The 16,565-nt window shown below is 38.2% G+C and overlaps 2 protein-coding genes across 2 annotated transcripts; one reads left to right on the plus strand and one right to left on the minus strand.

Moving 5' to 3' along the window:
* Positions 1-4,680: 4,680 nt before the first annotated feature.
* LOC146935387 (uncharacterized) lies at positions 4,681-6,063 on the minus strand. The gene has a single exon (XM_085749042.1). It carries the CDS (start codon positions 6,061-6,063, stop codon positions 4,681-4,683), a length of 1,383 nt encoding a protein of 460 aa, XP_085605168.1.
* A 7,507-nt stretch (positions 6,064-13,570) lies between these two features.
* LOC146935388 (uncharacterized) lies at positions 13,571-14,430 on the plus strand. Its single transcript, XM_085749043.1, has 2 exons — positions 13,571-13,585; positions 13,675-14,430. The coding sequence occupies exons 1-2, from the start codon at positions 13,571-13,573 to the stop codon at positions 14,428-14,430; spliced, it is 771 nt and encodes a 256-aa protein (XP_085605169.1).
* Positions 14,431-16,565: the final 2,135 nt, after the last annotated feature.

The following is a 16,565-nucleotide window of genomic DNA, read 5'->3' on the forward strand; positions in this document are numbered from 1 at the left end:
CATACACACAATCGTTAGGCCATATAAACAACCTTGCCGATTCATTCCCTTCATTTCCCCGTCTTCATTCTCTCTCCTATCCTTCTTTTCTTCTCTCTCTCGTTCACTCTTCTTTTTCTTTCTTTCTTTTCTATTTTTTTTCAATTCAAACTAAAATAAAAATAAAAAAAAGCCTATGTCTAAATCAAAGAAGGGTATACCTTTTTGTGTAGAAATGGATCTGGACCAGTTATGGGTTTTTTGTGGTTATATGGCTGACTGTTGGTGTTGTGATGTTCGGCTATGAATGTTGGTTATGGCTGGTTCGATTGATTGTGTGGTGATTGCAGGTTGTTGCAATTGTGTGTGATGAAATTCGTGACTGATGAATGGTTTAGAAATTGGCTCCTGAGAAATTGGTTTTGATCAATTTGTGTGTAGTGGACTGGTGTAGGTTTTGCAGGTTAATGGTTTGTGAATTGGTTCCTTGATGGTTTCTGGATTCGTGATGGTTTTTTTGTGATGTTGGAACTGTGCTTGTGTGCTTTTGTTTGCAGGTTGTGATTCGTTTTCAAATTAGGTTTGTGTGTGAAAACTTGGTTTTTTTTTTGTTCTGATCAAAATTGTTTCTTTTAAAAACTCTTGCAATTTGTAAAAAGGAAACAATATTGAAGGACAATGAATGGGATTGAATTGGTGTTGAATGCATTTTTACGCGTTTGATAATGAAGGAAACAAACTTCTGACATTTTGTTGATTTACCTGTGATTGTGGCATGCTGAGAAAAGAATTATTTTTTTGGACATGGAGAGTATTTTTTCTAACCTATTGACACTTTGCTCCTTTTTTTTGTTTTGACATGGACAAACTAAATTAAAAAAAGTGATTAAAATAAAATATGAAAAACTACTAATTAAAAGATGAAAATAAAAATTAGAATTAAAATTTAAAAATTATAAAATTAAATAAGAGATGGAAATTACAGAGTAAATAACAAATAATAAAAAAATAATAACACTAAAAAAAGAGAAGAGGGCCCGACTAGGAACCAAACATGAGTTTCTGCCGAATTTTTCACTAAAAAGTCAGAGACTATTCAGGATCAAATGGTGTACGAGTGTAGGACCTTAGGTCAAAAATTGGGGTATGACAGATGCCCCTATTTAAGTTTCTTCGTCCGGAGATTTGAAGATGGAATCTTTGAGTTGACGGACTGAAGAGACTTAAATATAAAAGTACACCAATTTTGGACCTAAGATGCTATGAAATGCTCATGATGCAAGTACGAATGCAGGACGACAAAAATGACTTGACTAAGACTGGAAAACAACAACGGGATACCCAAGTTCATTAAAGAAAGGGATCTGACACTGCTGGGGAATGTAGTTTTACTGGGGAAAGATTGTCTACTACCGTATTGGTCCGTTTGGGACGATAGCTTAATGAAGACAAAACTTTTAGCGACTAACGCTGTGGATGACACCTCTGAAATTTACCGGTGACATCATTAGAACAGCTAACGCTGGGGATGACACCTCTGAAATTGAAATTGAAATTGACTGATGACATCACTAGAACAGCTAACGCTGGGGATGACACCTCTGAAATTGAAATTGACCGGTGACATCACTAGAACAGCTAACGCTGGGGATGACACCTCTGAAATTGAAATTGAAATTGCGATTGACCGGTGACATCACTAGAACAGCTAACGCTGGGGATGACACCTTCGAGGAAATAAAATGTGATTTCAAACTATTCATTGGTGGGAACTGACCGTTTGAAACATGACGAAAAGTAAACTCAAGCGGTTCGTTGTTTTGGACTGGCGGCTTGAAACAAGATAAAAAGGTAGACTCAAGCGGTCCGTTGTTCAGGACTAGCAGCTTGAAATAAGATAAACTCAAGCGGTCCGTTGTTTGGGACTGGCAGCTTGGAACAAAAAGTAGACTCAAACGGTCCGTTGTTTAGGACTGGCAGCTTGAAACAAGGCAAAAAAGTAGACTCAAGCGGCCCGTTGTTTGGGACTGGCAGCTTGAAACAAAAAGTAGACTCAAGCGGTCCGTTGTTTAGGACTGGCAGCTTGAAACAAGGCAAAAAGTAGACTCAAGCGGTCCGTTGTTTAGGACTGGCAGCTTGAAACAAGGCAAAAAGTAGACTCAAGCGGTCCGTTGTTTGGGACTGGCAGCTTGAAACAAAAAGTAGACTCAAGCGGTCCGTTGTTTAGGACTGGCAGCTTGAAACAAGGCAAAAAGTAGACTCAAGCGGTCCGTTGTTTAGGACTGGCAGCTTGAAACAAGATAAACTCAAGCGGTCCGTTGTTTGGGACTGGCAGCTTGAAACAAAAAGTAGACTCAAGCGGTCCGTTGTTTAGGACTGGTAGCCTGAAATAAGATGAAAAGTAAACTCAAGCGGTCCGTTGTTTAGGACTGGCAGCTTGAAACAATTGAGGACTGAGACGAAAGGATACGACCAAACAAGACTTTGGGTGACTGATGCAACCATGTATGAATTGATATTGTGTATATGTATATATGAATGTATGAATACGTGACAATATTAATGTATGAATGCATGAATGTATGGATGTAGCTTGTACGACTGTAAAAATTGGATATGACAGGCGACTCGATGAAACGAAACAAGATATGTAGGATGGGAGGCGGACTGACATCGCAGTACAAACACTCGGCAAACTTCCTTGGAGATGATGTTATTGTGAACAAATCAAGCCGTTGACGGTGTAAAACCCGGCACAAGGTAGCAGCTGATGCTCCTGGGGATAAAGCCCATTGTTGACCAAGAGTCTGGAAGAAGTCGCCATTTGTAAATCGACGCAGAGTGCTTTTCCCCTGGCATGCTTCAACAGTCTTTTTTTTTTGTATATATTTTTTTGGTTTTTGAAAATCCCTAACTTTTGCCTGGACCGCCCTTTCAGGTTTTCAATCCACCGGGAGTTTATTCCTTTTTTGTGCCCCTAATTTTTGCCTGGACCGCCCTTTTGGGTTTTCAGTCCACCGGGACGCTCTCTATTGCCTAAGCCGCCCTTTCAGGTTTTCAACTTAGCGAGCTTTTATTTTTGTATATATTTTTTTGACTGTGAAAGCATTTTGCTCGAAGCAGAGGTCCTCTCCACAGTGTTTAGCCATGTTTCTCTTCTGGAATGTAACCGTTCTCGAGACGGATGTTGATGTACGTTTCAACTACTCACGAGTTCAAGGAGAGTGTTTGTTGCTCACACTTTTCAAAAAATGTTAAAAAGGTTTTGTATTTTGAAAATTTTTGCTTCAAGTATTGCCATCAAAAATAGAAGAAATTTTGCAAATAGAATAAATGAGAGTTCCAAATAAATGGGCACAGGCTCGAATTTGATGAATTGAGTGGTGGCCTACCAATGGCATGGCTCCACGGATCTTTGAAAAATTTGGAAAATGGTAAATATATGGGAAGGTACATTGAACACATATAACTGTTATACTTCCTGACAACTTTGAATGCCCCAGTTCTGAGTCTTTGGTTTGCAGATGCTTTGAATCGGAGGTTCTTTTGACGACTGGATGCCCCAAGTGGACTGTGCTGACTGATGCAGTTACTTGTCATGATCCTTAACTTTTGCATAGATCGCCCTTTTCGGGTTTTCAATCTATCAGGATAACCATCATTTTTTTTTCTCTAATTTTTGCCTGGACCGCCCTTTCGGGTTTTCAGTCCACCGAGACGCTCATTTTTGCCTAAGTCGCCTTTTCAGGTTTGCGACTTATCGAGCTTTTATTTTGACAAAGTATTTCTTGACTGCACCGGCATTCATAGGACATGTGAGTTTGTCACCATCCATGATCGTAAGAGTCATTGCTCCCAAGTCTTCATAATTAGGCGTCCACTTGCCCCTGGAGTCTGGTTGAAAAGATAGTACCTTTTTGGGCACAAAGTCTCCTTATTGAATTTCAAGGGGACGAATCTTCTTGTTGGAAGTTTGTTTCAAGCTATAAGGTCGTCATGCATTTAAAGTTCAACCAAGCTGAGATTTCAGCAGAACTCCTATTGACGGGACTTCGACCTCCACATGAAGCATGACCTCCATGTTGCATATTGGGGAAGGAGGGGGGGTTGCCCCTGTTGAAATGTGTACTGAAGTACGATATCCATGCGAGGCAACAACAACATCGCATACCAGTCTTTGTAATTGAATGTCATCTTCTGGATAATATTTTTGTTTGTAGCTTCAACGGCCAAGATGCCCCAGTATGTGAGAGATCTCATCGGGAGTGTCTTTATTCTTCCCTTCAGCTTCGGATACAAGGAACTCAAAGTTGGAAGAGAGTACATGGTTAATGTGTTCAACGGGTTTATTAATGCATGATTTGATTATTGATTTTGACAAGTAAGTATAAGTTATGACTATGCAGATATTTGAGAATGATTAAAGAAGATTTTTTTTTGGTTTTTTGTATTACCATTTTTCCAGAAAAGCACAAAATAAAAAACAAAGTCGGGATCAAAACGACCTTTTTATTAATGATGGAAAATACATGAAGCAAAAAGCCCTACACAAGTTCACTTCCGTCTCGGGCAGGACGAGAGGATGTTTTTTTTTTTTTTAAAAAAGCGAAAAGCAACAAACAAACATTATTTGAACAAATAAGTAGCGGAAGGAACGTCAACAGCGACCCAATTACAGCTAACCACTCCATGCGTTAGGTCTTAGAAGGTCAGGCGGTTGGTCCGAATCAAGTTTTGAACTGCCTTCTTCATTGCATTACAATGTTCAATATCATGGCCAGGTGCCCCTTGATGGAAGTTACAGAAAAGGTCAGGTCTATACCATGCTGGCAATCTTGCTGGCACCGGAGGAGGCGACTTGGTCTGGACTAGATTCTTTTCGAGCAACTGTGGAAGCAAAACCGCATATTTTATAGGAATCGGGTCATACTGCGGCGTTTTTTGGGCCTGGCGATGTGGATCGACTTGCTGCCCTTTCACCATATTCACTCCCTGGTCTTTCTCCTTTGAACTGCCAGCAGGGACACTTTCATTGATCAGTCGTCCTTCTCGGACTCCTTCTTCCAACTGTACACCTATAGTAACCATCTCAGCAAAGTCCTTGGGGGTACTTCCGACCATATTCACATAATAGAACTGACTGAGAGTTTTAAAAAAAAGTTTGGTCATCTCCTTCTCTTCTATGCGCGGGCTGACTTGGGCAGCAGTATTCCTCCACCGCTGGGCATACTCTTTGAACGTTTCGTTGTCTCCCTGAGTCATAGCTTGTAGATCACTTCGATCTGGGGCCATATCCACATTGTAACTGTATTGCTCCACAAAAGCATCACACAGATCTTGAAAAGTTTGGATATTTGTTTTATCTAGATTCATGTACCATTTTGAGGCAGGACTAGCCAAACTTTCATGGAAGAAATAGATAAGGACTGAATCATCCTTGGAATAGGCAGACATTCTTCTCACATACATTGTTAGATGTTCCTCAGGACAGGATTTTCCCTTATACTTCTCGAAGTCTGGTACCTTGAACTTGTGGGGTATTTGAACATTTGGCACCAAACAAAGATCATAAGCAGTCTTCCCAAATATTTTCTTCTTGTGGAGGGCTCTCACATCTCGCTGAATTTCATCATATTTTTGCTGCAAGTCATTCACTCTATCATAGACTTCCATATCCCCTGAATAGTAGATGGGCTCTTCTTCTTGGGGAATGGTATGCATCATAGGTGCTGAATAGGTCATAGAGACTGGAGGAGCTCTCATAGGAGGTGGAGGAACATGAGCTACATATTGATGGGTAGGCATCTGAGCTTCACAAGCAATGGGACGAAGTATTTCGCCAACAGTAAGAGGCGGGAACCAGGGCATGGAACGTTGTGGAGCAGAGTACTCCGGAGTATCGGCACAAAACATCCATTCAGGGCCAATAGAAACAGTTTCGGCTTGAGTCCTGATAGGAGGAGCGGGAGGACGTGCTTGAGCAACCGTCAGTGTCTTCATCAATTCAATCATTTCGTCCATCTTGGTCTGCATGGCTGCAATTTCCTCCCGAAGCAATTGATTTTCTTGCTTGAGAAAATCCATCTTCTCTTTATGATTGCTCGAGTGTTGTACATGCGAGTTGGTTTCGGACGAGGAAGCCATGACACTTTTGAGATTGGTTGACCTTTTATGGAGAAGGAAAATTTGTGAGACTCAGAATTGAGACCATGAAATGCACGATGATGCATGATGTTATGCAAAAATAGACACACATTTTCGAAGGATTTGTCAAAGTAATTGTAAACATCATAAGGAATATTTTTCATTTGATAATTTGAAATGTTGAAAACAGTTCCCTCAAAAGAAATGCCAAAGACAAAGTCCCTGACAAAGCTAAGGTCTAGTTTGAGACTTTTGAAATTGTATTCCTTGGTGTCCCTCTTTACAAGGTCTATATCTCTGATGTTTACAAAGATTTATCTAAGTCCTTCAATGTTTAATGAGAAAAAAGTTAATGAATGTATGCATGTATGCATGATTATGCTAAAGAACGAAGAAAACATAATGAGGTTAGGTCCATGATGATGGAGTCAAGGGCAACAACGCCATTTTGGTAAGGACTATGGTTTCATTTGTACTTGTAACAAGGGTTCTACCAAGTTCCCAAAGTCTGCAACCACTTCCAAATATTATCGGGTTACAAGATTACTCTTGTTCCAATGACATTCGTAGAAAAGTCTCGTTTGGGTGTAGTATCGCGTATCAACTAATTCAAGATTACTCTTGATCAGCCACCGCACTACGTCCTAAAAGGCCAAGATGAGTTAAAGGTAACTAAAGGTCCTCAACTTCGACGGTTACTTGAAAGTAATAGTGCCAAACACGATTACTCATGTCAACATAGTACTACCTCCAAGAACCTCCATTGAGCGGGATTATCACATGTACTAACACTCAAGATTACTCTTGGAATAGCACTTTGATTATATCACCATCCTATCTTAATGTTCCCTCAAGCCCGGGTGTAGGACTTATCTCACCACTCACGTTTAAGAAAGGAGAAAGAAGAAGGATGAACAAATATATACACGGATTTCCATCTTTTATTTTTTTGTTTTTTTGATTTTTTAAGCAAGTTATAGCACAAAAATTAAATAAGACCAAGTTAGGCTCAACCCTCTTAGGAGTCCCCAGTGAAGTCGCCATTTCTGTCGCGTCATTTTTCGGAGATCAAGGCTATTTGGTTAGCGTTTGACTCACTTTTTATTTCACGACTTTGAAAAAATTTATTTAAATTGGGGGGTCCGGGGGTTGGTTATATTTAGGGAAGGTATTAGCACCCTAAATATTCGTAGTACTCTACGAGAACCTTTTGGTTTTATTTAATGTTTTGTGCTATAAACTTGCTTGCTTTTTTTTTTTAAAAAAAATGAAACTTTGAAATGATTAAAAAAAAAGGAAGACCTAATTATCTACATTTTATTGATTTGGAAGGACGAGTGTCCTCTGCCTACGTACCCGTGAGGGATCAAAACCTCGTAGTTCGGGGTTAAGAAAATGACGTTTGATTTGTTTTAGTGTTTTTTATTAATTTTGAAAAAAGGTTTTAAAATAAAAGCCAAGTGGCAAATGAGAATTTGTTTGTATTTTTTATATTGAAAGAAAATAAACTCAAAGTATGATTAAAATTGATTTAATATTTGATTAAGAAAGAAAATAAAAAAAGGACGCTCACTTGATTGAGAAATCAAGGTTTATTATGAAAATATTTTTTTTTGTGATTTTTTGTTATTTGCATGTTTTTGTTGTTTTTGAATAATAACTAGACTAAAAATAAATTAACGCAGCAATAAAATAAAAGCGTGAGAATGTTGTAGTGACGTTGGATCACCACAAAATCTCCTAACCTAATCTAATATTTTTTGCATTTTTCGATATATAAAGCAGTAAAAGAAATAAAACACACACACACACACACACACTTTTTCTCATTTATCGTTGTACAATTGGCCTAATTACATTCTAATTCATATGCAATAAAAATAAATGACGAAGAAAATAAATATGCATGAATAACTAATAAAGATGCAGAATAATAAATCTAATCTAATAAAAATGCATGAGAGAAGGAAAAAAAATAAAATGCTAAAAAAAAATAAAAATGCATGAAAGAAATAAAGCAGAGGTCCAATCATAAGGTAGGGTGCAAGGATCTAACAGATCGAATCTAGGCCATTGATTTGATCAATGGCCCTGATCTGATCTAAGGTAGAATCATCACAGGGAGTTAAAATTAAATCAAAGGGGTTAGGGTGTGAGGGTGCATGCTAGGGCCATGCACCCACATACACACAATCGTTAGGCCATATAAACAACCTTGCCGATTCATTCCCTTCATTTCCCCGTCTTCATTCTCTCTCCTATCCTTCTTTTCTTCTCTCTCTCGTTCACTCTTCTTTTTCTTTCTTTCTTTTCTATTTTTTTTCAATTCAAACTAAAATAAAAATAAAAAAAAGCCTATGTCTAAATCAAAGAAGGGTATACCTTTTTGTGTAGAAATGGATCTGGACCAGTTATGGGTTTTTTGTGGTTATATGGCTGACTGTTGGTGTTGTGATGTTCGGCTATGAATGTTGGTTATGGCTGGTTCGATTGATTGTGTGGTGATTGCAGGTTGTTGCAATTGTGTGTGATGAAATTCGTGACTGATGAATGGTTTAGAAATTGGCTCCTGAGAAATTGGTTTTGATCAATTTGTGTGTAGTGGACTGGTGTAGGTTTTGCAGGTTAATGGTTTGTGAATTGGTTCCTTGATGGTTTCTGGATTCGTGATGGTTTTTTTGTGATGTTGGAACTGTGCTTGTGTGCTTTTGTTTGCAGGTTGTGATTCGTTTTCAAATTAGGTTTGTGTGTGAAAACTTGGTTTTTTTTTTGTTCTGATCAAAATTGTTTCTTTTAAAAACTCTTGCAATTTGTAAAAAGGAAACAATATTGAAGGACAATGAATGGGATTGAATTGGTGTTGAATGCATTTTTACGCGTTTGATAATGAAGGAAACAAACTTCTGACATTTTGTTGATTTACCTGTGATTGTGGCATGCTGAGAAAAGAATTATTTTTTTGGACATGGAGAGTATTTTTTCTAACCTATTGACACTTTGCTCCTTTTTTTTGTTTTGACATGGACAAACTAAATTAAAAAAAGTGATTAAAATAAAATATGAAAAACTACTAATTAAAAGATGAAAATAAAAATTAGAATTAAAATTTAAAAATTATAAAATTAAATAAGAGATGGAAATTACAGAGTAAATAACAAATAATAAAAAAATAATAACACTAAAAAAAGAGAAGAGGGCCCGACTAGGAACCAAACATGAGTTTCTGCCGAATTTTTCACTAAAAAGTCAGAGACTATTCAGGATCAAATGGTGTACGAGTGTAGGACCTTAGGTCAAAAATTGGGGTATGACACACCGGTTCACGGTCCGACCGGTTCAACCGGCCGGTCCGGTCCGGGTTTCAAAACTATGATCCTTGGCTGCACTGTGGCTGTATGACAGTTAGTAGGTTTTGAGTTTGTTTAGCTCTCTCTCTGTTTGGTATTTTGATATGGTGGTGAATGGAGAATGTTGTGTCATTATGGTTATGTTAGCCTTGCTATCTTAGTGGTCTTTTAGCATGTCCTAGTTTTGCCTAGTTACGTTGGTTAGATGTGGTGAGTGACTTTGATTCATTCTTGTTATTTGCTGTCTTTTTTAGTTGTCAATATTTTTATTACTTTTCTCTGCTAGTACAGTGATTTTCTTCTTTTGAAACGGCTAAATATTATTTGAAACACTACCTAGCTCAAGACGAGCAAGAAGCGCAATAAACAGAACTGCAGCCTGCCACCAAAAACACACTGCTACAACAACAGCAGACTGATACCCAAAACTTCAACCGGGTCAAACTGGTAACCTGAACCATTTAAAACCCTCTCCTCTTCATTACGTCCCATTATACAGCGACCCTGTAAACTAGAAACGATTCTGAGATTGAATAACTTCAGCGCAGAATGGAACGCTTCGCATTGAAAGGTGTCTTTTTGAAAGGGTGATTCATTGAAGGGGATAACTTCAGATTCGACCAAAAAGGTGCGTTGTGGGGTGTTGGGGTTGTTGAAGAAAGAGAGTGAGATGCCGAGATCGTTGGAAGATGTGAGCAAAGCTGGAGACCAGTTGTGAGGAAAGTGAATTATTCTTACCCATACTATATCACCTCTTTGAACATTCCTCGTCATGGTTATGTTTGTTTCTTGTTTCGTTTAAGTTCCAACGATTTGATTGGGGACAAGTTATACTGTGATTGTGAATCTTTTTTATTTTCCTCTTCTCCCGCCCTAATCAATTTTCAACAAAAATAGGCGGGGCTTATTTTTTTAAAAGGAAAAGCGGGACATTTAAAAGGATCAGATATAATACTACATTCATCTCAAATTAGATTTCATCTTTCTTAATAAATTTCAAATAATTTTTCATTAACATACCTTTATTTTTTGTATTTCAATTGTTTATAATTATTTCCTTAACTATATAAATAATAAGAGTGTTTTAGTAACTAATACATATTTTACCTTTAAAATCAACTTTATTAATCATTTCATTAAAAACAGTGTACTAAAATGAAACGTTTAATATGAGACAAATGGAGTATGTGGATAGTGGATAGGCCATGTTGGCCTATAAAGGCGACCACCTGGCCTACAATTGACCTTAGAGAATGTGACGTGAATTTTTATCAAAGAAAAAAAAATGACTATAATTGAAAATAAAAAATTTAGAAAGACCAAACTTTGAAGCCATCTTTTTGAGCGATTAAAAGTAAAAGTTCAAAGATTTAGGAGTTACATAAATCATATTTAGTCCTCATGAGCATAATTTAGTTGGTATGGACAATGCATAATATATACAAGGTCAGGGTTCAAACCCCGGCCACCACAAAAAAAAAATCATATTTAAATATATTAAAAAGAGAAATATTTGTTTTATTGGATACGTACGTATACTATGAACATTTAAGGATATATAACAAGTACTCTGTGTCTATCTGTTCACTTTTTTATTGCGCTAACACATATAAATTATGAACAAATCTATAATTTTCAAAAAGTTAAAAAAACGCTTTTATAATTTTTGTTGATGCAACGCTTCAAAAAATAAACTCACTAGATTAATTTTAAATATTTATTGAATACATCTTTGTCGGAGTGTGATATATACGTGTTAAGTTTTGAATCCTGCTCTTTACCCAAACAGTAATGCTCATTCCCAAAGTAAATTACATTAATGCCCTTACGCATGTTAAGTCACGCCACGCAAGTTAACATGCGTTAGTTATAACGGTAACGCAACTTAAGTTGCACAACGTTACTTAAGTTGGTTATCAGCAACACAGAACCTCCATTCCTCCATTTCTCAACTTTTGAAAAACGAAATTTTCACCCCCAACTCCAAATTTCACCATTCTTGCGCCATTCAAACCAAATTTCGTCCACATTATCAAGTAAGTGATTATTATACTACTTCTTTGCATTATTTTGGTTGAAATTTTCGAATTTGTGTAGAAAATTAACATTTTTAGGTTTTTAAAAAAATGTCTTGCATGTTAAAGATTATGGTTGTTAGTGATGATTGAACTTAGGAATTGTTGTTTAGATGTTGTTTAGGGTACAATGTGGTAGTTTAGGGTTTTGAAAATGCTAGATTACATAGTTGTTTGAAAAATGCACACTACGTGTTCGGTGAAATGTCTCAATGATAATTTTTTGGTTTTATTGGATTGTTAATGATGTAATTATTTAGAGTTATGTTTGTTAATGTTGAGTATAGTTAATTTGACTGCAATGTGGTAGTTTATGGATTCAAATGACACCGTCGACATTATAGTGTTAGTTGTTATATTGTTAAAGATTACATGTGAAAATGTGTTAAATTTTATTTGATATTTGTGCAGATATGTCTGAGCAGGAGAGGCTTGATAGGCTTAGGTTAGGGAGGATGGCCCCTACTAGTAGTGCACGTAGGGAGAAGCAAGCATTACATCCTCCGAAGGGTCGAGGGAGAGGGAGAGGTCGAGGGAGAGTGGGGGCCACGAGTCTTGCTACTAGTAGTGCTACTGTTGATGCTGCGGGGGGATCGACGTCACAGACAGGTGCATCCCAGATTATGGACCCCCCACAGTATCAGCATCAGTTTGAGGAGCTGGCTTATCAGGATCAGCACTATCAGGAGCAGGCTGGATTTCAGCCGGGTTATCACTATCAGGAGGGGTATCAGCCTGAGCATCAGTTTCAGGAGGGGTATCAGCCTGAGCATCAGTTTGTCGACCCTCCTCAGCAGCAACATCCTGAGCAGCCTCCCCAGCAGCATCATCCTGAGCAGGATCCTGAGCAGCAGCATGCAGAGCCAGTTATGGAGGACGAGGATGGGGGCTTTCCAGGGGGGCCTTACGAGTTGTCACTTTTACCGGACTTCGGTAGACATGTGGCATGCAAGCTTTGGAACGATAAAAGAGTAAGTAAAATTTGTTTTATTTAATTTAATGATATTTTACTATTATGTGAAGTTTATTTTACGTATAATATATATAATTTATTCTACGTATAATATTCTACGTATAATATTCTACGTATAATATATTCTACGTATAATATTTTACGTATAATATATATAGTTTATTCTACGTATAATATATATAGTTTATTCTACTTATAATATTCTACGTATAATATTTTACGTATAATATATATAGTTTATTATTTCATGTTTATTTTACGTAGAATATTTATAGTTTATTATTTCATGTTTATTTAACATATTTAATTATATTTTTGTTGTATTTCAGTTGCAAGCGGATCGTAAGATGAAAGGCATCTCTCACGGGAGGAAACTGAAGCTTTCTTCCCTGTCCCTTCCATTGCCGGCAGATGCTAACCCTTGGTTCTGGGAACCGGTTGATAGATCGGGTATAAGGCCCCTCCTTCTGACTGGGTACGACAACATCTCCCACGGTTTAGTGTGTGCCATGGCTGAGAGATGGCATCAGGAGACCAGCAGCTTCCATCTTCCTGTTGGGGAGATGACCATCACACTGGATGATGTCGCTTGTCTCCTAGGCATCCCCGTCGCTGGACGGCTCATTCATGAGGAGGATTTAGATCATGACACATCTATGGATATGCTGGTGACCCACCTGCTGTTTCCGGTGGAGGCTGCGGTTGGGTATGTGACTGATTTTGGTGCATCTGTCTCATACACGGCCCTGAAAGACCAGTATGACTACCTGTTGAATAGGTGCAACCATTTGTTGGGGCAGGATTTATCAGAGGAGGAGGAGCAGGAGCTGAGTCGTATTAGACCCGCCTGTGTGAAGGCGTTTTTGTTGCTCTTGCTTGGCTACACCCTTTTTGCCAGCAAGAACAGCAAAACCATTAGTCTGCTGTGGATGCTTGCCATTCGGGATTTGGCTAACATAGGCACGTGGTCATGGGGCGCGATGGGACTTGCTTTCTTGTATGAGTAGCTGAATCTTACCTCAGATGCAAATGTTGGCTCAGTTGGTGGTTACATGAGCTTGCTTGTGGTAATATTTTTTCCTCTTTTTTTAAGTTAAACATAAATGTATACGTGTTTGTTATGACATGTATATATTTTGTCTCTTTGTGTTTGCAGGGATGGGTTATAGTTCACTTCAGACATGTGGTTCCGAGGTCCAAATATTTAGATTACGACCGGGAGGACCCGTATGTGGGTAGATGGAAACCTCAAAGGGGGTTTGCTCATGCTGACCACTTCAGAGGCTTGTTGGACTCGATGGAGCATTGTCATGTCACCTGGAGGCCGTACGAGCACCGACGAGACGTGGCGCCTTTTCATGACGTGTGCTGGTACTCCGGATGGATCATGGCAGACAGTCAGAGGATGGTGCGTCACTTGCCGGAGCGGGTGCTGAGGCAGTACGGACATGTTCAGAGGGTTCCCCGACCTCCTACTGATGTTATGCCTCTTGCCGCAGCAGATGTGGCTGCTGCCTTCTTGGAGTTTGCTCTTCATGTCGTTCCCCACCAGCGGAGGGGTCGCCAGGTCCCAGACGACGAGCCTTGGAAGTATACAGAGAGGTACGTGAGGTGGTTCTACCGTGTGTCCCATCCTCTCATCGTCAACCCTGCTCCAGAGCCTGATATTGTCATGCCGAGACCTGTCTACCAGGATATTCTTGTTGACCAGGAGTGGGCCAGACATCCTCCCGATCCATTGCAGGTCATCGGCAGCATGAGAGAGAGAGTGGAGCATGCGATGGGGATTCCAGAGGTGGTTTCTAATCCACTCTTCTTTGGCATTTTGGATGGCCTCCGTACCGACTATAGTGTGTTTGAGCAGCATCCGGTCCCGAGGAGGAGGTCTAGGAGTCCACAGGAGGACCAGTAGTGTTAGGACTACATTTTAGGACCAGTAGTGTTAGGACTACATTTTATGACTTTTTTTGGATATATTTGTAGTATTTTCTCGACTTTTTGGTTGTATGATATATACATTTGCGCGGTTGCGCCTCTTTATGACATTTGCGTTTTATTGTTAAAATTGCATTTCTAAATTATTGTTGAATGAATGCATGTTCTCTAAATTAAGAGTTTTGGTTGAATCAATGAATACATGTACTGTAAACAGGGAATGAAGGAACAAAACAGTAGCTAGTGCCACTGCCATTGCTGTTTTGGTGCCACTGCCAGTCTGTTCTGTTGCGAGCAGTGCACCAGCAGCAGCGCAAGTTAAGTCACGCTAGTTTTAGTACTAGCGTGAGTTAAGTTGCGTGTGTTGAGTTGCGTGTTTTGAAGTACACAAGCAGCCGTGTGGCTTAAGTCACGTAGCGTAGCTTAACTCACGTGAAACTTTGTACTAGCGTAAGTTAAGTCACGCTATGTGACTTAAGTTACGTTAGGTTTGTACTTGCGCATGTTAACATGCGTAGGGGTAAATAGGTAATTTACTTTGGGAATGAGCATTACTGTTTGGGTAAAGAGCAGGTTTCTTAAGTTTTTTGATACATGATCTATGTATAGATCAAATATATTTTTATATTCCAAACAAAATTTTAAAACATTTTGAAGATTTCTCAAAGTTCCTTTTCATTTCCTTTGTTACAACTTCTATTTTGCGACGATGTTGAAATATTTTAATTTAGAAAAAAACTCTAGAAATTCTTTTAGCCCAAATATCTTTTGTAAATTGTGGTCATTATATTTATCATGTATATTAACGGTTAATTGTTAATGTTTATTTTCTTTACAAGTAGTTAGAGCCAAATTCTCGACCAAATGTTTTCACTTCATTTGAAGTTTTAGTCTTCATAATACCTTCAACTGAAGCATCCAAGATCATTCGAGTTTGAGCTATATGACTTGCAGTGAACAGTTGCAAGTCGTCAAAGTCGTGTACATGATATTTCTTCAAGAGAAACGTGAACTTCTCTCACGCATCATAGAAAAATTATACGTCCTGCTGTTCAAAACTGGTATCTCTTCTTTCTTTTCTAAGCACTTTGTGATGGAAAAGAACCGATTAGAAAACCTTCACTTCAAGTCGTCCCACTACACAGTTGTTTTGTGTGGGAAAACATTCAACTAGTCCTTTTCTTTTCAAGATGAAGAGTAGATGAAAAGTCTCAAGTTTCTTGACATATTCAGAGACTCCATTTGGATTGGTAGTAGAAAAAATCTCGTAGAAATACGACTCATGTTTTATAGAAATATCTATGAGTTAGCCATAGTAAAAAATGCTTTTTGAGCTTTAAGTTTTCTTTTATGTGCATCTTCTCTGTGCAAGTGAAACTGTTAGGAATGAACTAGGACTCTGGACAGAAAATTTCCAAGTTGTATGGAACTCAATTCTTCATTGTTTATTGTCTGCATACTTCCATAGCATCCACAATAGCACCAAATATTGATTGATCAATTTGTTTGGTAACACCCTGCTGAGTTTTCTTGCGAGGAAAATACAAAGACTTAAAATGATCTTTTAACACAATATTTTCCTAAACAATTTGTATCACTAAAGTGCATGTTACAACGAGGACTCATCAATTGTGAGGTATTTTTAAAAACATGTTAAGAACACCGTCCAACACCCTCCATTTTTTTAGATTTCATAATCTGAAATAGGTGTGGATGTTGGAATAAAGAAAATTCACAAATCATTGTGTAAACTATAAGATCTCTATTCAAAGGTTCAAACAAGCTTATTACGGTGACTTAAAGAAATTGACTGTAAGGAATCGAGCTTAAATTGACTTACATATATAGTTATTTCAATGTTGAACTGCACTGAACGTAAGCAAATATAAACTCAAACACAAGCATTAATATTAAATGAAGCAAATTGTTTCATCAAGAACAATTTGATTTCTCTTCAACACAGCCTCATCTCCAACTATAAAAATGTTTAGCTTTGAAAGGGTTATCTTAGTATTCAACTGGTTCTGTATCTGCAGTACCTTTTATTGGTGCTTCATTCACTTCTATATTAGAAAGATTATTGCAGATCTTCCATTCCATCCTTTCTTACTC

The sequence above is a fragment of the Medicago sativa genome, chromosome 3 (genome assembly GCF_051527215.1).
Source record: "Medicago sativa cultivar Bolivia chromosome 3, Bolivia_mono, whole genome shotgun sequence".
NCBI lineage: Eukaryota > Viridiplantae > Streptophyta > Magnoliopsida > Fabales > Fabaceae > Medicago > Medicago sativa.

What these genes read in the sequence shown, in the direction of transcription:
- LOC146935387 (XM_085749042.1), bottom strand. Translation starts at nt 6,063, where the DNA reads ATGGATTTTCTCAAGCAAGAAAATCAATTGCTTCGGGAGGAAATTGCA.